The 24,509-nt window shown below is 36.5% G+C and overlaps 1 protein-coding gene across 7 annotated transcripts in view; it reads left to right on the top strand.

Moving 5' to 3' along the window:
• The window catches only part of BAZ2B (bromodomain adjacent to zinc finger domain 2B), a 118,519-nt gene that overhangs the window by 49,174 nt on the left and 44,836 nt on the right, over nt 1-24,509 (top strand). For 5 of the 7 annotated variants that reach the window (XM_026038167.1, XM_026038164.1, XM_026038166.1 and 2 more), the window contains exons 3-7: nt 8,627-8,782; nt 20,225-20,377; nt 21,519-21,712; nt 23,212-23,412; nt 24,028-24,426. In XM_026038167.1, the coding sequence (XP_025893952.1) occupies nt 8,629-8,782; nt 20,225-20,377; nt 21,519-21,712; nt 23,212-23,412; nt 24,028-24,426 (1,101 nt within the window). In that variant the 5' untranslated portion in view covers nt 8,627-8,628. Of the gene's footprint in view, nt 1-8,623; nt 8,783-16,216; nt 16,406-19,160; nt 19,167-20,224; nt 20,378-21,518; nt 21,713-23,211; nt 23,413-24,027; nt 24,427-24,509 lie in introns of those variants that run through there. The other 2 variants (XM_026038169.1, XM_026038165.1) reach the window with 2 other exon arrangements.

The raw sequence follows: 24,509 nt of genomic DNA, 5'->3' as shown, positions 1-24,509 counted from the left end.
CCCCCTAGAAGAGTTTAGCCCTCTCCTCCCTGCATTCTCCCCTCAGGTATTTGTATGTGTTGATCGGATCCCTTCTCAGTCTTGGCTCAGGATCAGTCAACAGGCCCAACTCACTTAGTCTTTCCTCATAAGAGAAATGTAATTGTGAAAGAAGTGCACGTGTTAATGTAGCACACAACAATTTGAAAGGGGCTTGTTTGGTTGAGGGAAACAAGTTCTTGGCATTTCTACCATTTAAAGAGTTGGCTTGTTTCTTGCAGTTGGCCCACCATGTCATAGGAAACAAAGTGCCTCAAGAAAAGATTGGTGTTAGGCATGTAGATTTAGAGGAACAGAGCATTTGGGAAAGCTCTGCCTTTCAGTGAACTGGCAGGGGTATTATTTTTTTTGTGCTAATGCTGTTAGTAAGGATGACAAGTCGGGAACTACTACACGGAAAAGTTTCTATTTGCCTTCAGAAGCACACTGGTGGTTAGTGAGGAGACAAGTTCTTGACTAAAATTCATCCCCATTTAAGCATCCTGCAAGTTATGAGGAAAAGCACTGTTTGCCTTTTGTTCCTAGTTAATATAAATGCTTTTGTTGTAGAAGGAACGTTTAAGGTAAGCCAATTTTAGATAGTGGTATAGAAGAGAAAAATCTAAGTCAGTCATCGTGAAAATATTCTCAGGAGTTTTGCAGAAGGCTTAAAGTGAAGAGTACGTGTGTATATTTACATGCCTATGTGTATGCATACATCTATATGGGATTCATTTTCAGGCATCTCTATGCCAGTCGTATTTTCAAGCCAAATTAATTTTAAAAGTCTAGTCAAAATTTTCTAAGTGCAGCCTAAGTTACTAATTTTTAATCATCCCTATATTTTGATTTTTTTTTCTTTTGCTTCCTCTCTAGTAATGCTGTGTAACACTTGTGCCGTGTGGTAGTCACCACATGGTGTATTACTTCTGTACTGTGGGTTTTGCTATTACACAATAGTTTGTAAATCCATTTAAAGCAAGTGTGCAGTGATATTTTTAGTGCCTCTTAAGAGGTATTTGACCCAAACTAAATCACTCTAAAGAGTCCAAATAATCATCATCTTTGATATATGAGGCAGTAAAGAACAAAAAAACCCTGTTCGGCCACTTTGGCAAAGTGAATAATTTATCAGAATCTTACATGTCAAGAGATCAATAATTTAAAAGGGCACTACTAAGGAAGGAATGCTTTCATAGGCAGAGATCACGTGCAAAACGTGGAAACATAAAATATAGCCATGTGTGATGTTGTAACATACATTTGTGTTTTCAAGAAAAGTATTTTCATGCATTTGTATTTTAATATTGTAATGTTCAGCAGAGCAGGAGGAGTGGCTTCCAGTTTCTTTTATAGTACAGTAACCAATCCATAAACCAGTTCTACTTAATAAATATGATTTAATCTGCTTTGCTCCTTCACCTTCATTAATTAACTAAAGTGGACATATTTTTATAGCTTTCAGTCCTGAGTAGAGAAACATGTTTCTTTTCATTTTTTAAAGTTCTGGCTTCCCAACTTAAAGCATAACAATAGTCTTCTCAGAATAAGCCATTGAGGAACTGATGTTCACCCTTACCATGCTCCTGCTGTTGATACAAGATATTTCTTCCTCTGCAGCTTTTGCTGTTTGGGAAGAATTCTCCAAAAGAAAATTTTAAATCTTTGCTGACAGCAGCACTTCTTTTGTCATGTGTCTTTTAAGCTTGATCACAAGATACATGGCAAGAGTTTTAGTATTGCATGTTAACATACCAAAATAATATTTAATTTTTTTTTACACTGCTAAATGTAGATTATCAGAAACTATAAATTTATGGCATAAATGTTGTGGAATTTCTAGGATGTTCTTATTTTCTTTGCAATTTTACATCCTCATTGGTTATTTCACCTTCTGTGTACTTTCTGCTCTCTAATTCGGTTAATACAAGCAGTATTTTGTTTTTAATTTGTGGTATTTTGCTTGTCAGAATGGGGTTTTTAATGCTCCAGTTTGACAAACCACAGCTTTTCTAAAATGCTTTAAAAAAGATGTCATCTCTTGTTTGATACCACGTTGTCATTGTACTGTTGTCTTCAAGCTTTTTCCGTGTGAAAATGGTAACTTTGGAAAGGAAAAAAAACACAGTCTGTAAGAAGTAATGAGGCCTATCTCAGTGCAGCAATAGTGAATTCTACAATTATTTTTGAACAGAATGTGACACTATCCTGTTTTTTTAAAGGTCCTGAAACTATCCTAGTGTTTTGAGAATTTCTGAGGATTTTTTTTTCCATTAAAACACAACCAAAAAGATGGCAGAAATTAGAAGTGTCATTCCATAAAATATTGCAGTGTTCTTTGTTGTCTTTCCTCTTTGGTAAGAATCACCTCTCTTACACTGCCTTCTTAACAAGAGAAACTGGTACTTTGAGGAGACAAAGAATATAAATGTGTATTTGTAGTTTAGTGAGTTTTTAATGCATTTCATCCCTTGAAGAAAATAGTCACATTTTTCACATAAGGAGTACATGCTGGATTGGAAAGATCTGTTTAATAGACAGTAACCAGAAAGTTGAGATGCATGATAAATGATGTGAAAAATATGTTCAGTGTAGAAGCAAGTAATTTATGCAGGAGTATGTGTTTTCATGTATTTCAGGCCTTGCCACCTCCTGAGAGATGCAAAGGAAATAGTTTCAGATGTGAGCATGGAAGATAAGAAAGTAAATGTCACAAAATACATATTTGAAAATAGCGTGCTGTCCATGCTGTTGGAAACTGTAGCACACAGTCATATTTGTTGAAGAATATAGTGCAAAATGTAATTCTGTGAATCATAAACATAAATCATGAAACCATCTCAAGGAGCACACTGTAAGTGCCTCCTGGGTCCAAGTTACTTTCTAGTAGTTTCCCACAGGAAGCCTGTGTACACATACATCCATGGCTTTCATTCGTGAATGTCTTGATTGTAAATGAATGAATTTTTTTTTATCTGTGAAGTATTGCCAAGAATAGATGCAAATTGTTGTTCATTTAGCTTTGTTTTTAACATCGTCTGATTTTCAAATTCTTGGATAAACTGGGCATAAATATAATCTGCAATTCAAAATTAGGGGAAGCTGAGTATTTCACAACTTAGTTTTGCATATGTATAATTGAAAAGGAATAGAGAATATCTGAATAGAGAATATCTTTATCTGAAAAAAATACAAATAGTCTTTATTCTGTTGCATCTGTGTGTTTGTATGTACCAGCACAGACTTTGCAACTGCTGTTGGCACAGGACTTTTGTGTGGGTTCTTGATATAACTGTTTTAGCGTTACTGTAAGAAATAATTTTTTTGCTGTATATGTAAAGTGCTGAATTGAGTACTGATAACACAAACATTGACTAATGCCTAATGATTTTGAAGTTAGTAGAGGTAGTTACAGGTTAATTTTGCCTACTTCCTTCACAAGCTTCTGAAATACTATTAAGTCCCATCAATCTTGACTCTGCAGACCAAGGTGCAGTTCTGGGGTTTGATGTAGAAGAACCAAGCATCAAGGTCTCATAATCAGAACCTGGAAAAAAAAATCTGGTGTGTGAAACATTTGTCTCACTGTAATGTGACTCTCCTTTGGGCAGTTGACAAAATGTTGCTGGGGAGACCTTGCATCCAAGTGTCTTTAGGTGCTATTAGTTCAGCCACAGAGATTATAACAGAGTCCAGACTCTCCATCAGTTTGGAATGATTTCACTGCTTGGTGATGGTTGAGGAGGTGCAATAAGTGTTTGCGTAGGGATGCTGGCTGGTGCTTGTTGCCTGGGGCAAGGTGTTGCCGCCTCAGGGTCTCCACATCACCTGCATATTAGCGCCAAGCAGGTGAGTGTTGCCTCCTGAGCTGGGGAGCAGCACAGCTCACCCCTGGCAGCATCCCTGCCCCCATCCCAGCACCCCTGGGAGCATGTGCTGTGGTCTTGGTCCCTGCTAGAAACTTGCTCTGCTGCAGGGTAGCTTGTACAGCAGATTGTTTTTCAGGCAGCTTTTGGAGTGTGAGCATTCCCAAGTGAAAGTGCTTGCGTCTTTCTCAGAGGTTGCTTTCACTGATGTAATTCCCTCTTGTAAGGAGGAGGATGATGATGTCTTTCACGTTCTGACCCAGCGTGGTGGAGGTAACAGAACAGCAGATGAAGGGGTGCTTGTTCAAAACACATACAGATTGAAAGCTGTAATATAATATCACACAAGGGAATGTAATTATACAGATACAAGCCTTTTTTTTTAAGTCAAGACATGTCCTGTTGAAATTCTTGGTTTGAAGTGTTTGCCTGTTTATTGCATCTCTGTATAGTGGTGGATGCCTGATACCATATCTTTTCTGGTATGATTTGAGTAGATTGTATTTCTTGCCCCGAATTATGCAACCTTAAGGAGTATTTTGAGGCAGGCCCAGAACTTGGTGGGCGCTGCTGTGCGGGTGTTTGCTGCACTCCTGTGTGGGGTTTGGGGCAGCTGCCATGCAGAGTGGCGGCCTCTCCCGGAGGGAGCTGCGGAGCCCTGGAGACGCCCCTGTGGTGCTCGGCGCTGTCTCCATGGCGCCCTGTGTCCTGGGGGTTCCGACCACCCACCTTGGCCTTAGAGCGGCTGGTGGCACCGCAACCGCCCCGGGCGAGCAGTGTGGTGCCCCCGCCACTGACCGTGCAGCTGGGTGTGGCGCGGGGCCCCGCGCGGCTCTGTGGCCCTTCCAACAGGTTTGCAACACTGGGGATCACGCAAGTGGGGGCCCCAGTGCTAATGGGCCGTTGTTGCCTTCTGGCTTTCACTGAGTTACAGGTAGTGGTTAAAATATAAATATACTGCATAAGGATGTAAAACTTAACCTGAAAGTGAGAGGCATATAAGTTTAGATTTTTTGTGAAATTTAATTTATGTCTGGACCCAGTTTATAAAGTACTTGAGTATCCTCACCAGTATTGGTAGGATGCTGTTGTATCCACAGTTACATCTGTTGAAGAGAAGGATTTATTAATTATTAACCTTTTTAAAAGCCAGAAAAAAACTTATATGTATAAGTTTATACTTTAGCAAAGATTTTGAACATAGGTTTTGAAGGTAATTTATTTAGTTTTAACAAGTTTCAGCTTATTAAATGTGGAAAGGATGTGACTTTTTCTAAATCTTTAGCTAGTTTTGGTATTTTGTATTTTTATTAAACATCTTTCTATTCTATACAATATAAAACCTTTTCTTGGGAAAAAAAAAAAAAAGGCAGAATTTTTCCGAAGAAAAGCTCTGCATCCTTTCTGTGTTTGTTCTCATGGGAGATTGCATTCCTTTATGTTGGGTTCAGTTGCGCTCACAATTAGTATTCATTCACTATAGAAAATATTAATTCCCATTACAAAGCATTTAGAAAGGTAACAAGTTTCAGGCAAAGCATTGAGAGAAACTGACTGATGCAAATCGCTACACCTAGGAAATAAAAAAATCTTTCTCATTTCACTTATTCAATGTATCTATTATCACTACGAGATGATATAAAAAATAAACTTTAGCAATAAATTCATTGGCTAAACATACAGAAAAGTAACAAATGTTTCACGTACACACTTGAACTTGACGAAGAGCGCACGTAATTTGTCATTTGTAAGGACTCTTTTAGTCACAAAAGACATTAGGTCTTCAGTCTAATTATTGCTGATCCTGACTAATCACTGTTTCGGGGATTATATCTTTGGTGTCAGCCATCTGCTGCAGTTTAGAGTAATAAACTAACTAAACATAATTAAGATTTTCTTGATTTGACAGCAAAACAATACCTCTAGGAAGAGAGTATCCGTTTGTTTCAAAATTTATCAGAAATGCTAATATTGCAGTTTTTCTGTTTATGACATTTAAAAAGATAAAGGCTGAAAATGGAAAACTGCCTATTCCAGACTGTCCCCCTTGTCTTTCCCCTTCCGCCAAGGACGAGCTTTTATTACGCTCCCCATTGTTATTTGGTGCTGCATTACAGATTTGAATGGACGATTACATTAGTTAAAGCTTGGAAGTAGAGTTTTTTTTTCTGTTGATTCAGCAATAGTATCCTGCCATTTATTAAACAAACAAGGAATGTTTATAATTTTTTTAGCTGTGTTTATGCATGAAATAACTAGAGGGTGAAATATCTAATAATGTTTTCTTACGTTCAAGATAGAAAATAACAATCCTGAATCCTTGAAATCGAGTAGTTTTAAATGGTTTTGTTGGGAAACATTGGTAAGATAGAACTTTCAACCCTTAGTTGCAGTCCTGAAATTCATCGAAGCTTGAAAGAAAATACCTTCCTTTTACTAATGATTATTGTAGTAATGTCATATAGATATACCAGTAATATCAGTAATATCAAGTCTTAAAAGCATACATTGTTATATTAGTTTGTCTTTATTGATCTCTACGTTCTGAAATAGTACACCTTTTGTAGCATGAAATAATGCTTGTATTTGCAAGTGATACAGTCTTAAGCAGTGAAATGTGCTTCTACTAATTCCTTGTAAAAAATTGTAAGATTTAGTAGAATGAAGTGCATATTCTTTATAGTCTTCAGTGACCAGCTTCTACTGACATTAGATGTGACAGCTTACCTGAATTACAATCACAACTGAATAAAAATCGATGAAGTGTTTCTTTAGCTGTAGACAGAACATATTAAAGTGGGGAAAAGTTTATATTTAGGAGTTCTCAATTTAAAATTAGAGATTTAAATGCTTAGTAATGTTTTACCTTAGTAGGTAATTCTGAAGTAAATTGTTCTCATTACTTCTGCTGTTCAATTAAGTAGTAGGTAGTTTTTGTACTGTGTCAGCTAGTTGAATTTCTGTGTTTGCAGATAGAATGCAAATTTTCTCCTGAATGAGGAAGAGTTCTATGTGATAAATTGTTCTTCAAAGAATTAAAGCGGTAAATTCTTTCAGTGTTTTTATTTGTGAAGAGACTGCAGTTTACATAAAAAGTAAGTAATTCCAGACAGTGTACTGAATTTCTCTCATTAGCAGAATTTCCAGTTAGGGAAATTAATACTTTTCTCCACTAACAGAATCCAGCGACTTGATGCTTTCCATAGATAATTTTTTTTTTATATGAAACTTTAGTTTGATTTAGAATTAGTCATTTAGTGAAAATGGATACATTGTACCATCCAAATACATGTTTTTCTGTGATTGTTTGCTTTAGGTACTTCCTTCTGCCTTTTAAGATTCATTCAGAAGAACAAACATAGATAAACAAATTCTGTGTATAAGGATACATAGGTCTTGAACTTGTTTTCTAAATAAGTGTTTGGAAAGTCATTGATTTGTGCGCCATCAGAAGAGCTGTTTGATACATTACTTTTCATTGATTTTAGATTGATTAAAATTAATTTTTAAAAGTGTCTTGTGCACATTGTTCTTAACCTTTTGTAGCACAGACTGCTACAACTGACAGTGAATTCTATTTAAATGTATATATGCAATTTGTGTATGTATAGTATGTATATATGTAAATGTATATAAACATATAGTCTCCTTCTCACCTTGCTGCTTGTAAGTGTGAGAAAGGATGGTGCATTTGAAGCTGAAGGAGACTCCAGGGTTTTCACTGTTAGCTAGAGTTAGCTTTGATTTGTCTCATCATTCCTGAAAGAGTAAAGTGCCACTGAAAGAGTAAAGCCCTGCTTTACTTGCCCTCTCATCCTGGCATGGCTTCAGCGTCAGTCAGTTCTTGCCATTTGAATCGCACTTTGCTACAACTATGCTTAGGCATCCATTTAAAATGCACAAGTCAATGAAATAAGCCCAGTAATTTTTACCTAAGTAATTCATGACAATTAAAGTGCCTTACAGAAAAGAAAGCCTTACAGAAAAGGGTGCCAGCATGTTTCAGGGATTTTTGTACTTACAGTATCCCACCATGACAGGTGTGTCTTTCCCCAACTTTAGAAGATGTGGCTTTTTGGCAGGCTATGTAGCCTTGTTAAAGCTGGGCCCTTGCTAGGGACCAGGAAGAGCAGGGCCAAAGAGGATGAGCCGGGAGCCCCTGTGAACCCAGAGCAGAAGATGCCCTGCCCGAGGAGGGCACGGCCTGTTGGGCAGCGTTGGGGACTGGTACTGGGACCTGATGGTCCCAGTGAAGGTGAATGGTCAGGGGCCATCCAGAAGTCTCATCAGGAGCAGGAGAGGGCTCTGACGATGAAGCTACAGTATGGGTTTGAGGGGTCTGAGATTTGGACTAGAGACAAAACTGGAGTCAGACGCGTGGACTCCTTAGCTCAGGTGGTGCCCCAGTCCTAAGCTGAAATAGAGCTCCTGGTCAAAGGGTGTTGGTGCCAGATGAGGCCAGTCAGGGCAGTTGAGGCCTGTTGATGTCCCCAAGGCCTTCACAGGATGTTTCTGATAGCAGGTAGTTGGGGGCTCTGTTGTGGGAAGGCCTTGTCAATTCCCTTTCTCAGTTGTGCCCAGGGTAACTGTTAGCCTGACATAACGGAGACTGACATAACATAGGTCCCATCTGAACATCCTGATAAGAACCACTGGCAAGTCCATTGCTGTTCCTGAGACAGGTTCTCTTGGTGATTTCATTACCTGCTGTAGAAAATAGACATTTGTCTTTTTTTCTGCAGATATGGAGTCTGGAGAGCGGATGTCGTCATCATCAGCTTCCTCTACTGCAGCTACTTCGTCTCCAGCCTCTTCTACGCCTTCCATAGCTTCAACAGCATCCAAGGGTGGCCTTTCTGCTGGAGCTGCATCACAGAGTTCCTCCCTCAATGCTTGTGGTAAGCCTCTCTCCATTACCTACTGCAACCGCATAATCCACAAAACTTCAGTTAAAGATATTCCACTGCTTTTCAAAGAAACTTGATTCTTTTCAATAGGGTAGGTAATAGTATAGTCTCCAAACTGAAAAATTCTGTCTTGTAGAACCCACAGTGTTCCTAGTATACTTCAACAGCCTGGAATTGTTCTAATGTTTGCAGTTTCATGGGAAGATTAGAATCCAGAATTTCTGTGTACCTACAAATATGTCTAAATAATGTATACTTTATTACTCAAAGCAATAACCAGCCCAGTTTAACTGAAACTTGAACAGATGAAAAATGGGTTTTATTTTTCAGTATCCACCACCAGAAATTCAACCCATAAAGATTATGTGTCTATGTTTAATAGACCCTAGCATTTGAAACTTCTGTGGTGGTTACCCAGAATGTAACAGGAGTTACATTTCCTTATGGCTATAAACTTAAAATCTTAAACTGAGCATTTATGAGACTTACTTACTTCTCCTCTTTTGTACGTATTAAAGATCTGATTTTAAGTGTAATATCATAGAATCATAGAATCATAGAATGCCGAAGGTTGGAAGGGACCTCAGAGGTCATCGAGTCCAACCCCCCTGCTCACGCAGGGTCACCTAGAGCACGTGGCACAGGGCTGCATCCAAGCGGGTTTTAAAGATCTCCAAAGAAGGAGACTCCACAACCTCTCTGGGCAGCCTGTTCCAGTGCTTTGTCACCCTCACAGTGAAGAAATGCTTCCTTAAGTTCCTGTGGAACTTCCGATGCTTCAGTTTGAAGCCATTTCCTCTAGTCCTATCCCTGCCCACCACTGAAAAGAGGCCGCCCCCCTCCTCCTCACTGCCTCCCTTGAGGTATTTATACACGCTTATCATTTTTATATAGACTATATATTTTATCTAACTAATTCCAGAGAGGACAGACAATGTAATTTAGATATTAAACTGTCAGATTCTGTCTTCATCAGGAAATCAAGGAATTCCTTTGCTTAGATAAAAAGTATGAAGTAGAGTGAACATTTGAGTGTACATTTGCATTTAGTTAACTATTTTTTCATTTTATTTTCAATCTCTTTCTGAAAATAATTTCATTTTTATCTGGCAACAGCTAGTTTTTGTTTCAGTAATTCCCAGAAGTCATGAATTGTTACTTTTGTTTTTATTTTTTTAAACAGTGAAATCCTTTTCCTGCTGCACCTGACCTTTAAAAAGATCTTGGACCTTTTGTATTCTTAAAAAACATCTTCTTTCTGTCCCGTTCCATCAGTTTTGGAATGTCATTTTCTTTCTGTCCTGTCCCATCAGTTTTATTTAAATATACATCCCTTCCTCCACCTGGCATAGTACGCTATGCCTTAAGATTTAAAAGGACTCTTCACCTCCACTTTGGAAAAATGTACACAGTATTAGAAAATTTTCGCAAAAATGTTTATATTGTCAAGAACAGTTGAAGACTTGTTCTTATGAACAAGACCTGTGGCTGGAATTGCAGTTTCACTGAGCCAGTACTTCATTGAACTTGCAATTTAGAAAATTACTATTTCTAAGGATTAGAAGAGCAAAAGCATCTTAATCTGTGCCTTAGATTAGAGAGATTGTTTTTATTGTTACTCATAGCACTTGTTTTCTTTGCAGTAGTGAATGCTCTGTCCAGTAGTCTCTGTAATAAACTTTGTTGCCTCTCCTGTCAGGTTCCCAAGGTACATGGAGAGTTGGAGCTCCTTGATGCTATGCCAGGGAGTTTGTGTTCAAAATAGATTACTCTGATATATTGTCAAGTCAAACAAAGTATCTATGTGAAACAGTTATGGGAAATACTACATCTATGTATTTGGGGTTAGATGGAAACAGCGAGGAAAAACTTATTTTAACTTCTAGTTAAAACTGTTAAGAAGTTAAACTTTTTATACGAGTTTAACTGTTAAGAAGTTAAACTGGTTTAACTTCTCAGTGTTGTATAATGCCTAAATAATTGAACCATTCCAATGAAACGGATAGATTACTTGCTGTCTTCTTATTTACCCATTGGTGAAAGTAAGAAGGAACATTGTAAGAGAAAATTAATTCTGGAAAGAGGTTTACATTGATCCTTATGAAAGGGTAGCTACTCTGTTAGACTCTAGAGCTTTTTTCACATGCTATAAACCAGTATTACACCTTTATGAGGGGCCAGAACCCTCTAATCTTGAATCTACTGTTTCTCCTGAATGACTCATGAAAAGCTGGATAACTTTGAAATGTGAACATAAGTATGCAAACGTACAGTATAGTTATAAATTATAAGTTAAAGAATTTTTCATACTATTTGCTTACTTGTGTTAATCTTTTTAATTGAAACAATGTTTTTGTTTGCATGTCTTGATATAAAAAAACTTTCCTTTATTAAATTTTGATGAAGAGCAGATCTTGTGCCTAAAATATAAAGGATATAAATTGGTTTCACATTTAGAGATCTTTCTCACTCTTTTTCTTGTCAAGATTTTGGTCTCAGGCTTGTAGGTCTTTTTACAAAGTTTAAAAGAAAAACAAAAACAAAATTTTTAAAGAAAGATGGGGGAAGAGAAGATACTAAGAAACTTTTATAGGCATAACGTGAATATTTCCATGCCTTTAAATTCTGTCTAAAGATTTGATACAATGATAAATAAAGTGATAGTTTTGAGTGCTTCTTGAACATAGAATTTTAGCTTTATTTGTAAGGTAAGACTTAAGTGGAAATCACTTTTAAAGAAAATCAGTTTCAGTACGATGATTTTTGGATGTTAGAGTTTTAAAGGAGGATGTTGTATTCAAATAACAGAGTAATTATATTAAAAGGCATCAGACATCTTGTATTAAAAGAAGGCTCATCAAGAGTAGTTGATATTTTTGAAAACAATAGTTCACTAAATCAGTGTTCTGCATACATTTCTTCTCTACTTTTGTATTCTGCATACTTGTGCCTTAGAGTGAATCATCTTCAGAGTTTGTGTCTAAGTTGCATACTGGTTTTCAAAATAACAATGTTGTTAGTTCTTTTTGAAAATTTTCTTTTAGAAATTTAATCTCAGTTTTGCTTCTTTTTTAACCTATGAATTATGAAGGCAAGACCAAAATTACGTCTTTGGAATTGCATATTCGTGTTCTCTCCTTACATGCTTCTATGATGACATGTTAAGAGTTCATTAAAACACTGAACACTTCTAATTGTTCTTCAGTACATTCAATATGATAGCCAGAGCTTTGTATCTCATTTAAAGCAAATATTTGAGTATTTGTCTGTTCATATTTTTTAATTTTTTTTAGCCAGTAGTAGCTAAAGTAGATTATCATTACATGGGTTTATACAGGTGTTTTCAGAGATTAGCCATGATTTCTAGCTTTACACTGGGTGCATTCGCCGGTACTATGAAATCATGCATACAATTTGGAAGATGTAAAGACGGATGCTGGGAGGCAGGTAAAGGACAAGCTTTACTAGCACCATATTGATTGGAAAACACCAGGAAAGAGGAAAGCACGCAGGAGTTTCTCTCACATTAAGCATTTTTTTAGATTCTGTGGGGGAGTATGAATGCCTTTGACATTGCAAAAATATTTGGTAATATTTGTATTTCATTAAGTGATTCACTGATGCTTTATATTTTAAGACATTAAGTATTTGTTCCTTCTTGAAGCTCACTAATATTAACCAAGACATTCGTAGTTAGCGCTCTGTGTTACCAAGCCCCAGTATTGTAGAAACTGATTCTGGCCTTTGGAGCAATATTTTGCTCCAAACTCCATTGTTTTTTGAACACAGAATGGAAGTTTTAATTACTTTTTTTTTTTTTTTTTTTTTTTTTTTTTTTTTTGTTAACCATTTAATTACTTTATTGGGTTATAAAGTATGTTTCTTGTCATGAACTTTGGTGGACTAAACTAAGTATATTTACTTTCTATATAAAAAAAAAAATCCAGGCATGTACTTTATTTTGGATGATTCTTATTCTGTATACCTTATTCCTGTGGTTAGCATTAGACCCTTTATGAACTTTGGATTGCTTACAAAAGAAGTATTTGGAAGCTGTGAATTCTGCCCGTGTTGTATTCACTTCTGTTTAGTTCAGTGCTGTTAAAGTTGCCAGACCAGATTATGCTATTTCTTAGACTGCTGCGTGCTAAGTATTTGTGCAAGGGTAAGACTTAATGGAGTTTCACGTGAAGGTATTTTTCAGAAATATTCCACTGTTGCTGTGTTCCTTGTCACTATATAAACCTGCTCTCCAGTAAGAGGTAACCCATAAGTTTGAGAAAACCCTTTAATCTTTTCAAGATAGCATTTTTTTTTATAAATTGAGTGTATGGAATAATTGAAAAGTAGTTTCATGTAAGAAAATACATTTGTCATGTTGTTCTGATTTTGCCTCCATTTGCTCTAAGAATTGTTGAAGTCTTATTAGCATTAATCATTTTTCTAACAGGTATTTGTTTCCTCCCCCCCCCCCCCCCCCCCCCTTTTTTTTTTTTTTCAGAGGGATAAAGCCATAAAGTAGGTAGAAGGTTGGTTCTCTTCGCACTCCTTGATCTGGCTAGAAACAGTGATAGTTAGATACATGATTATCCTAGAAGTTTAAAGCATGCCTAGTATATATGCAGCACTAATGGGAAATACATCATCATAATATCTAGCTAATACTAGTTACAAAAGTCCTTCCAAAAAGTTGTTCTGTGTTATAGACGAGACAAGCCAATTTTCTCATCTACCATTTATTGARTAARCTGGGTACAGARAATAACAGCGCTGGGGCAGCCTGGAGACAATCCCTCTCAGGCTCCCATCTTTCSTCTCTTGGGGCTYAGTATTTATAGTATATAGTCCTTCTAGTCCTTTCCTTCTTCCTTTCCGTGATCTTTGTGGCATCCCGATGTTATCAGCAGTCTCAGCATCCCAATGTTATCAGCAGTCTGGATGATCCTAGATTGTTTCCAATGTTCCTTGATTGTTTCCATTGTTATCAACAATCTGGGTAATCCTCGATTTGGATGGCATTTGGATGGCAGACTCAGCATCTTGAGTTCCGTGGTCTTCCCCAGAAGTCAGTCATGCCTGTAAATCTAAGTAAGCTATTCCAGTTTATAATCGTTATTCCTAGTTTTGATTAACTTTAGGGAACAAACATTTATTACATTCTGGAAGGTCATATAGATTAGTGGAAAGAAGCTCTAAATGGTCTATATGTTTATACCTGCAAATAGTAGCAAATATATAGGAAAGATGTCAGATATAAGGAAAAATTAGAGCAGAGAAGACTTTCAAGACTTCCATGAATTAAGAACTGAGAAGCCAAAAAAATGCATAGTGGAAAGAATTACTATTTTTAACTAAATATTTGTAATATTTGCTTTATTTTTAAGTGTATTTATCACACATGGATGTAAAAGTAGCATGTGAGGTCAAATTATAAGCAAATTATAAATAATTTATTCTTATGTACATGTGGAAGTAGAGAAGGATGTGGTTGTGGTAGTACAGATTCTTGTTATTTTCCAGTAGTATGCATTGAAATGTCAGGAGAAGCTGTACAGATTTGAAAAGAAAACAAAATCATAACTGATCCTTGACTTATAAGAAGTTGTAATAGACAGTATTGACAGATTAGAGTTGATAGTCAAAAGAGGAAATGGTATGAGAATAAGGTGAAGAACTGTAAAAGGAGGATGTTCGAAAAAGAGTAAATGCTGGAATGGAATTGATTAGTGTGAATTTCTGGAGTGTGGGCTTGAAATTAAAAAATTATTAAGGATGTTTTCTTGAGTTTTGAGTTAGAAGCGATACAGCGATAGCTTTTTGTCAGGTTTTTGCTTGCTGAAAGTGCCTGGAAGATTCTAAAATGATCCTGAGCTTATCCTGCTGCTCAAACCTGTGAACCCTGTCAGGCCTGGGTTCACTTAAGTCTGAAAGCCTCTGCATAAATTCTCTACTCCACCACAGATAAATCTACCAACAGACAGGAAACTGCAATGCCAAAACAAAATAACCAGAGATCTTTCGACAGAGGGTGGTCTGTTTGGGGGGGGGGGGGGGGGGGAGAAGTATTTTTCTGTGTCTTGTTGTAATGCTTTCCATCTTTTTTAGATTTGTATGTACAAACCCTAAATGTTCTCTAATAGAAATATATGCTATAGACCCCTAATCTTATTGACCCCAGACATCTGTTTGTTCTTTTACGTTTGTTTTCTAAAGAGTGCCTAAGTGGTAGGTAGAAGACTTTTTCTGAATATAGCAGTTTCCTTGATCAGGTAGTTCTTTTTTTCTTTGCCGTTTTTCTCAAAAGAGAACCAAACCTTTGTTTAGACATGTCTCATTCAGTTTTTTGACTTTTTTTTTGTACACTATTACTCAAGTTCACATATTTAAAAGATGGCTTCTGACAGACAAGGATTTGAGGGAAAGAAAAGGAAGAAAAAATCCTTAGCTTATAAGTTAGAGACTATCAAATTTTACCTGCCTTGTCCCCAAAAAAGCACACTTCCAAAAGTGGATTCTTAACAGTTATGATGTATGTAAGCTTGTTGCTTTAACTGCACTGCTTAAATCACTTCTAACATGTTGAACATGAAAATTTTTCTTCTTCTTTTGTCAAATATTTTATGAATTCTGCAGGCAGTTGTGAACTTCAGAAATCTCTGGAAGTTATAGATGAGTGGTATTTAATGTACAGTAAATTATGTTTGACCTTAGCTAAAAAGATTGAACCTAATATTTTTGGAATATGATAAACATCTTCACAATTTGTACAAAGCAAAATTACTGCATTTGCTAGAAATTCACTTTTGTGGGTTTGTTATAATAAATGGCTGAATGTAGAAGTACGAAAGGATATGCAATTTGATTGTGATCAGTGAAAGTATCTTTAATTTTTCTTTCTAAAACGTGCTTATAGAAATTTTATATCAAATAGACTGAAGTTATTGAGATGTTTCTTTAAATTTCCAAACCATGTGCAACGTTTTTGTTACTTTGTATATTTCATTATTAGGTATAGAATGTCTGGTTTGCAGACCCTTTTTAATACCTGAAGTGTGAGGTTTTTATATATATTAAGAGTTGAAACACCATGTAGTTCAGCTTATAAAAGAATCTTTCTCTGTTTCTGAACCCACTGTGTTCAGAAAAAGACTGTTTCCCTCTTCTAACAGAAATTTCTGTGGAAAGCACATGTTTTTCCCACTTTTATTTCCAGTATTTTCAATTTTTTTTTTTATGAGGGTTATTAATATCTTCAGGTATGTTCAGTGTTGCAGAAATAGAATGATAATTGTAAAAGATACTGTTGATGCCCTTTAAAATATATAACCTATATGTAGCTATATACAGTCTTAAGAAAAAAATAAAACTTCAGAGTGGACTTCACATGATCTAGCATGTTTGTCAAGTGTTGTTTTTTCCCCTCAGGACATATATTCAGAACACCTGGGGATCAGCCGTGTAACCTGCCCACTGTGTTGAGTGCCTTCCCAATGGTCAGCCACACAGTCCTTGGTCTGCATGCAGCCAGCTCAGGGCATTCAGAGTTTGGTGGCTTGGGGACACTTGGTACACCCACAGCCTTAGCAGCACATCCCCAGCTAGCACCTTTTCCAGGTAAAAACATATTAATTAAGAATATTAAACTTAAGAGAGTTAGCTGTCCTCATACCCTATAGAAACTTTAATTGAATTTTACATGAGGAAGTAGGTGGTTTCGGTTCTCTCAGAAGTAGGCTTGGTTTAAATCTAGAACAAGTGTTGATAAGAGCAGAGAGATGCACAGTTTCAAATTTCCTGAGTTTCTTAGCAACAGTCTTTCCATTGTGTTCTTCTAAGAACCATGTAAAGCAAATAGTGCTAAGTTATTTATTCTTTCCGTCACAGCTTAATAACCTTCTTCATTACCTGGATGTGTCGACTGCCTAACCACAGTGTTGGAAAGTACTCAGCTAGAACTAAGATGGGACTTGTTTTCCTTTGTATATGTTTTTTTTCTGTTACCATACTAGTGAAAATTCTGTCTAGACTTAGAAATAAGTTTCTTTTTAGTTCTTTTTTTGAGCTCAACCCATTCTTGGTAGATAACAAGACTTAATCATTTTTCTACGTCTGTTGATGATAGACCATGGGGGAAGTCTCAAGAATTCTGAAGATGCTTTTTAGCTGAGAATCACAAGTCAAATGGGTTTCATCAACAAATTGAGTGTTGATGAAACAGAAGCCTAAGATGTAATTCATATGTGTGCCTGCACATCTGCACTGCTCTATGACAGCGTAACGATACATTCAACTTGGAAGGAGGGGTTGACTCCGCTTGTAAGCATTGGTGTGACTGAGCCTGAACTAAGGGCATGTGATCTTCGTGATCCCTGTGAAGGGGCAGTTTGGCTGGGTGTCACTTCTGTGTTCCTGGGCTGCCCTTCTGCAGGGCAGAATACGCCCAGTGTAAATAGGAAACTAGGGGGCTCAAATGTGTGGAAATGTAAGAGATACTGTTGGGCTGTTGGGGTGCTGTTTAGGATTGCCTGGTATGAGTGTTGGGTTTGTGGGGGGGAGTTTTGGGTATAGGGTTGGGTGTGTTTTTTTTTTTTTTTCCTTCTTCTTCTTTCTCCTCTCTGAGGAGAGTTTTTCTCTTAAATAGGGACACCCTCTGATAAAATAGAGGAGACTGGGAGTATGTACAGGTTAAAATAGAACAAATATTTCAGTGATTACTTTTAGCATAATTTTAAGTTTTGTTTACCGTGAATGACAGAACGTTTCACTTATTATGCTAAAGGCATAAAGCAGAACTTTGTAAATGAGTGAGTAGTGATACACTAGATACATAAGTAGTTAAAGCAAAAACATCTGGAAGATACACATGTAAACCTCAAGAGGTAAAATTCTACTAAAACCAGGCAGTATGTCCATGGTATAGTGTATTAATTCACTGATTTTTCTTACATGCTCTAGGTGTGCCTGCTTGAGTGGAAAGGTTGGACTACAGGATCTCTAGAGGTCCCTTCCAACCTTAAATATTCTGTGATGCTGTGATTCTGCGATTCATTCATTTGTAATAGCTATCTAACAAGTACTAGCGTAGTGAAACAATCAATACTTGTTTAAAATTTTATTCACTGCTCATGGATTCTGTTGACTTCAGTCTACCCTGTAAAATAAGCTTCCTTTACTGAGAAAGTTGGGGTTTGCTTGTTTGCGTGTTTTCTAAAGTAGGAATGAAAGAACCTGCGCACCTGACAATTATCTGGCCTTGTCTCGTGTTCTAGGGGTTTCAGTTAGCAGTGGAGGTGCAGCTCAGCTCCCGTCTGTGGTGGTGCTTTCCTGGTTAAGTACGTGCATGTGAATCTATGGATGGAACTATTTTCATTTGCTGTCATATTCATAGATGGTCTTTTCTGTATGTCTCGGTAATACAATGCATGGTTAATATAAGAGGTTATCTTGGGCTAGCTATTTGTAGTATTGTAGTGGGGACCTATGGTGTTTTTACAATTTCAGTGTCCATTTACTCTGTCAGATTAAAGTTCGGTTTTACCGGCTTTCTTTGAATGTCATTTATGTATCTATTCATAGTCTTAATCAGGTGTGTAGAACATCCTTACTAGCTTGGAAATGACAATATAGTATAGTTCTTTTAACCACACAGCTAATGGATGTGTATAAAACACAATAGACACTTCTCTACTTATGGCAGAGTTAGCATCTTAGTAAAGTACAGAAATTGATAATTTTTCGTTTAAGAAGTGAAGCATTCCAGTGAGCCAAACTGCCAATTCTTTGCATTCTCAGCTAGTCATAGGGAAATTATTTAAGGGGCATTGAGTGATTCTCTCTTGTCTATATTTCTGTTTCTAAAAAATTGCAATTGTATGTAGGAAGCCCTAAAGAAGTAATTTTCGAGACAATAAATACAGTCAAAGAATCATAGAAGTCAGAAAAGACTTACTTTTCACCTAGTGCATTCTGTTTTATAGAATTGTAGATTGGTAGTTTTGTAGATTGTTCCTTTCTATGTAATGTTTCAGCGTCTCATTATAAAATTTTCACTATATGACTGGAAAACCCCTTTAAAAATTTGATACTTTAAAGCAGCACAGTATTTGAATTACTTTTTTTGATGAGTCAACTGTACTAAAACATTTACCTCTGCTACCCTGTGAAGACAGCAAAGCTGTATGTCTAGTGTAGGACCTGCATGGTCACCTTCTCTTACAGTAGTTTATTTATTTTATATTCACTTGCTTGTCAGATTTAAGCTTAATATATTTGAAATGTATTTCTAGTCTTTGTGACATTTGCATTTTTGTGTTATATTCTTGAATCTTCTGCTGTTGGTAATGTGGTATGGTGTCTGGTTTGGTTTCAGGTAGTGGTTGTATTGGTTTTGAAAGACATTTGCAAGAATCCTTTTCTCCTGGCAGATTATTAAGAGTTGGATGCGCTCCCTGTCTGTATCTCAAATGGGATCTGCTTCTAAAAGTTATTTTTTCCTCTTGGAAACATTTAAAAAGATTCCATTTGAATGATAGTACATTTTGGTCTCTCTTTGAATAGTTACCCTTTTAACATGTTCATTCCAAAATGTTGTCACCACTGCTGTGGCTGTGAAATGTGATCCTGACGCTGAAGAGGTTGCTTGGAAAATTCATACAACCCTCTTGTGATTCCCATGTTAGTGCAGAATTATCATTAAAGCACAGAGCTTGATACCTTTTACATGGCTATTCAGGAGGATCTTATAAACAAAATATAGTTTGCTGAGTCTTGCAGAATCTCAAAAAAAGTGTATTAGAGAGTCATATAAAAATTCTAGTTGCTGCTGCTGCTGGTGCCAATAACTTCTGAATTTAAATTTGTAAGGAGCATGTCGAGTCATTTAAACTTCATTTTCTTGGTTGAGAGTGGAAGCTAATCAGTTAAGCTGAAAGTTAGAAATACGAATAGAAATGGATTATGTAAGTATTAGACCATACTTTAAAGGAAATCTTTATTTTCTGCTAAGCCACTTGAATTTATGTAAGTAGCAGCGCATCACAATTTAGCTGCATATATGATTGTGCAACATCTGTTTTAGTAGAGATGTTACAGAAGAGGAAAAGAAAAAAGAAGAAGAAGAAAAGAGCAGATTAACAGATTGCATTTTTAATTCCTGTGTCAAACTCCAGGGTTTGAAACCTCTTGGAGCAGAAATAGAGCTACGTAGTTGAAGTAAAACTGCATTGAAATCTTTATCACATTGAGTTAGATGATTTGAGAATTCCCACAGGAAATGCACACTATTTATTATGTTAACATTTTACACAGAGTTGATTTTTTTTCTGCTCCCCATTAGAATTTATATAAATGTGCTCTGAATTGTTTGCAGGAATATGCTTCTAGAAATATGCAATTAGAACAGCTGAAGTTTGTTTTTCTTTTCCTGTGGCACAGAATGGTGGAGAACAGCGGATGTGCACTCTCGTTCCGGGGCAGCTTTCTTCCCACCACTCCTGGGAATCTCACCACTGTTTTCGCCTCCTGCTGATTCTGCTTCTTTCCACTCAAGAACTACAGGGAAAAATAATCGAGGCAGTATAGAAAAAGGTAACAGCTCAAGTTGTCATATGAACAAATTTGTATTTAACTTTATGTATGCAGAAAGAAGTGGAATTTGAGCTTTACTTTTTATTTATGATCATTCTTCCCATTCCTAAACAATTCTTAAGATTTAATATTGTCATATGAACATGAGATACAAATAATAGGCTGTCAGTAAATCCCAAATACCTTTTCTATTAACATCCCCCTCCGTTTTGTTTGATGGTTAGTCTGGGCTTGAGTAGTAAGATATATTTTTCTCTTAAACTTTGTGGGTTCGTTTTTGGAGTCCATGTACTTCCATAGTAAATAGCCTTCTGTGTGAAGAAATAGGCATCATGTCGTCGTTTGTCGGGTGGGTGAAGGTACAGATGGAGCAACAGAGTGACAGGAATACAGTAAGGTTAACCTAGTGACATCAGAAAGTTTCCTTGTGTTTGTGTAGTGGTGTTGCATTTCTTTTGAAGTTGCAGTATGAATTCATTGATTGTACCATCAAAACTGCCTTTTTGGTTACTTTTAGGAACTGATGAGTGTTCCAGAATAGTCTCATAAGGGTTATGGAATTACAGAATATCAGATTTGGGGTATCTTCATGAAAGCTATACTTCTAGTTAGGTCATTAAGCAAGCTTGAACTTGCATATTTTTTCAGATACGATTTCCACAACTTCACTTTTCCCCACCCTCTTCATTTACGTATCCTCATACTCTATGTATTTTGTGCAGTTTTCTCTGGAGGCGGTTCATACTCCAAAATGGAAGCAAATTGTCCTGTGAGGCTTCCTGCAGCGTATATTGTGGGCGTTTGCTAGTGTGTGTGTGTGGTTGTGTGTGCTGGTGTAGATTCATTTTTTTTTTCTGCAGCATTTTGTCATGATTTAACTCTGAAATAGTTTGTGTTTGAAAACAGACAAGTTCAATTTTTTTTTCATTCTTCCTTTTTTAACAGATTTTAAATATTTGTCCTTTAGATTATGTGTGTTTCTACACTTTGTGATTAAAATAAGTTCATAAAAACTCTTACTGGATAGCTGTCCGTGATCTTGCTAGGAATTTGTGCAGTTAGTATTATGAGAACCTCTCAAAGAACATGTCTCTTATTTTATATTTTGTATATGTCACTTTTTAAAATCTGTCTTCTCAAGGTATAAATGGATCATTGAATGGGAACAGTGCCACTGCAGGATCTAGTATCAGCACATCTGTGCTATCAACTAGCATTGCCACATCTGCGGGACAAGGGAAACCGATAACCTCAGGAGCAGGAGGCCGCAAATATAACCATGAGCAAAGTAAAAACCAGATTCTGGATGCCAGAACTGACAAAATCAAAGATAAGGTAAATAAACTTTCAGTGCTCCAACAAAAAAAAATTACTAAAGATAGCAGATCATGTTCTGAGGGTGCATTCTCTAGCTTTTTTTTGTTCTATTGATGGTAGCTAAGATGGTAGCATTAACACTAAGTGCACTAGATGATAGCTGCAGTGGATAACATTTGAGGGAATTTATAATATCAAATTTCAGACATAAAATTTTTAGACCTTAAAATGATTCATCAGAGTTAACCAGATGTGGAGTACCAAAGACATGAGTAGTCTCATTTAGTTGGGAATGCTACTTGGGCACTGAGCCAAACAGTGCTTGAAAACTTTTCTACTCTTGGAAACCAAAAAAAGTTATTCCGTATCAGCAGGCACCTAGAATAAAGTGCTGTATTTTATGATATTTATGTTCAGTTTTGTTTTTATGAGTGAATTATGCTTTGGCTTATTTCCTCTTTTCCATCATGACATTACCTATAATCCCCAAATCTGAATGTTTCTAAGTGAAGTACAGAACTTTTCAAAGCATGGTGCATGTTTGTATCCAGCCAGCTGCATAAAAGCAGCTATTAACGCTAAAATGGTTAATTCTGTTTTTCTTGTGATAGGATATTTAGTATATTGACAACAGGGAAATTATTAACATAGAGAAATTTTCCTGAAAAAGTTCTTCATATATTCAACCAGCAGGAATTTTTGAAAGTGTCAAGATAGATGGAGATGTTTGTGAAAATGAGTATGATAAATAGATTTTTTTTTTCTTAAGCACCATTTGTATACTGGAGATAACGTGCAAGGTGCAGCTTTGCTTCTGTGATGCAGAAGTAAAGCATTTCTCAGGTGGCGTCTGTTTCAGCCCCTCACGGTTCCTGTGTTTCTCATGTCTCTCTTTTCCCCCCTGTCTTTAGCAGGCACAGTTTCTGTTGTTTGTGGAAATACCATTTCAATCTGTGGTTCTTCACAAGGAGAAATTTAACATGATGTGTTTGTCATAGTATTTTAGGAGTTTCTGATTCATTTTTCAGAAGTAGTTCTCAAAAGCAACTTCTTGAGTACATTTTTTTCAATACACAAAACATAATACTGATGAACATGTACTGTCAAATCACATATCAAATAATGTAGTTTAAATGAATGTGTTACTGAAACGTCTTGATTAATTCACTATTTCCTTTGCTTTCCATATATTAGAATTAGGCTATATTTTTAAAAATTTGTTGAACGTAGTACATTCTTCAGATGTTTGCTAGTTTTCCAGACCTGAATTTGATATGTTACTTTTGAAGTTTAGTAATACTTAGTATTCTGACAGTGCATGTTGTCCCCAAATTGTTTTGGTGCAACCTTGCAATGTGTTTGGTTATGCATCACCTTGCAAACAGCTTCTTTCTCCTTTTTGTTAAGACTGTTTCAAGAGCCGGATGTGTTCACCAGTTACTGAAGTTAAGCATAATGATTAGATGATACAAGAGGTTAGAAGTGAATCAGTAATAGAGCATTCACCTTTCTCTCAGAAACCTAGGAAAAAAGCAGTGGAAAGCTCCAGTAACAGTGACAGTGATTCAGGCTCTTCCTCAGACACTTCAAGTGAAGGCATTAGTAGTAGTGACTCTGACGATCTAGAGGAGGATGAAGAGGAGGAAGACCAGAGTATGGAAGAAAGTGAAGATGATGATTCTGATTCTGAAAATGAACATCACAAAAACAAGAACAAGGTATGATGCCTCACTGCTGCCCAAAGTCTTGACACCGAAAGCTGTTTGTAAAAAATTGATTTGTTAGTGTTTGTTCCAGTAAGTTAACTGTACACTTAACACATTAATGTAACTTAGTAATGTTTCTTTTGGTTTTAGTTTATGGGTTATCTGTATTTTGCCCCTCCCCTTTTTGGGGCAGAGGCTAACAACAGTTGGTAGCACATTAGTTTTGATAGTAGAAGATATTTAAATAAAAAGAAATTAAATGTTGTGTACTGATAGAATATAGGAACTATGTCTTTCCTTGGATCAGGCGTTTTGTTTGCATTTCTTTCTTCCACCACTGATACAATATTTAATTCTAGTCAATAGCTTATAGAAGAAAAAGAGGTTTACAGTCAATAATACCTATCAAAACAGCAGTGTTTCAGTACTGTTTCTCACTTAAACAGTAACTTCATATGGGGGAAACCTCATGGTTTGGGAAAGGAAATACTGAACAACAAAGCGTAAGGTTATTTTAAAAGTACTGTTGTTCACTGTCTGTAAAGAATAGTGGAATTGTTCCATGAGAATTGATTATGTAATTTTTGTTCAGCACTTTTAATATAACTAAAAATACATATTTTGCAGGTGCTAATGCATAGCGGTATAACAGATTTGAAAACAGATGGACAAAAAACTCATGAGAAGTCCCAAGAAAAAAGAACACACCAGCCGATACCTCTTGTGTCTGATTCCCAGACTCACTCACCATTCCAGTCCCAGCAGAAGCAGTCTCAGGTTTTGTCACAGCAGCTTCCCTTTATTTTCCAAAGCTCTCAGGCAAAGGAGGAATCTGTGAACAAACACACAAGTGTAATACAGTCTACAGGACTAGTTTCCAATGTGAAACCTTTGTCTTTGGTAAATCAAGCCAAAAAGGAAACCTATTTAAAACTTATAGTTCCTTCCCCTGCTCTACTCAAAGCAGGGAATAAAAATACCTCTGAAGAATCTACCCCTTTGACCAGTGATGTAAGATCAAAACGGGTGAGTCAAAGTCACCAATAACGTAATTATTTGCAATTTGTCTTCTTATTAAGGTATGGCATATGTTGTAAAACTCTTTGAAA

This window comes from Nothoprocta perdicaria, unplaced genomic scaffold (assembly GCF_003342845.1).
Source record: "Nothoprocta perdicaria isolate Ctin4 unplaced genomic scaffold, notPer1 scaffold_203, whole genome shotgun sequence".
Classification (NCBI taxonomy): Eukaryota; Metazoa; Chordata; class Aves; order Tinamiformes; family Tinamidae; genus Nothoprocta; species Nothoprocta perdicaria.
Note: the sequence above shows the minus strand (reverse complement) of the source record. Positions and strands in the feature narration are given on the sequence as shown.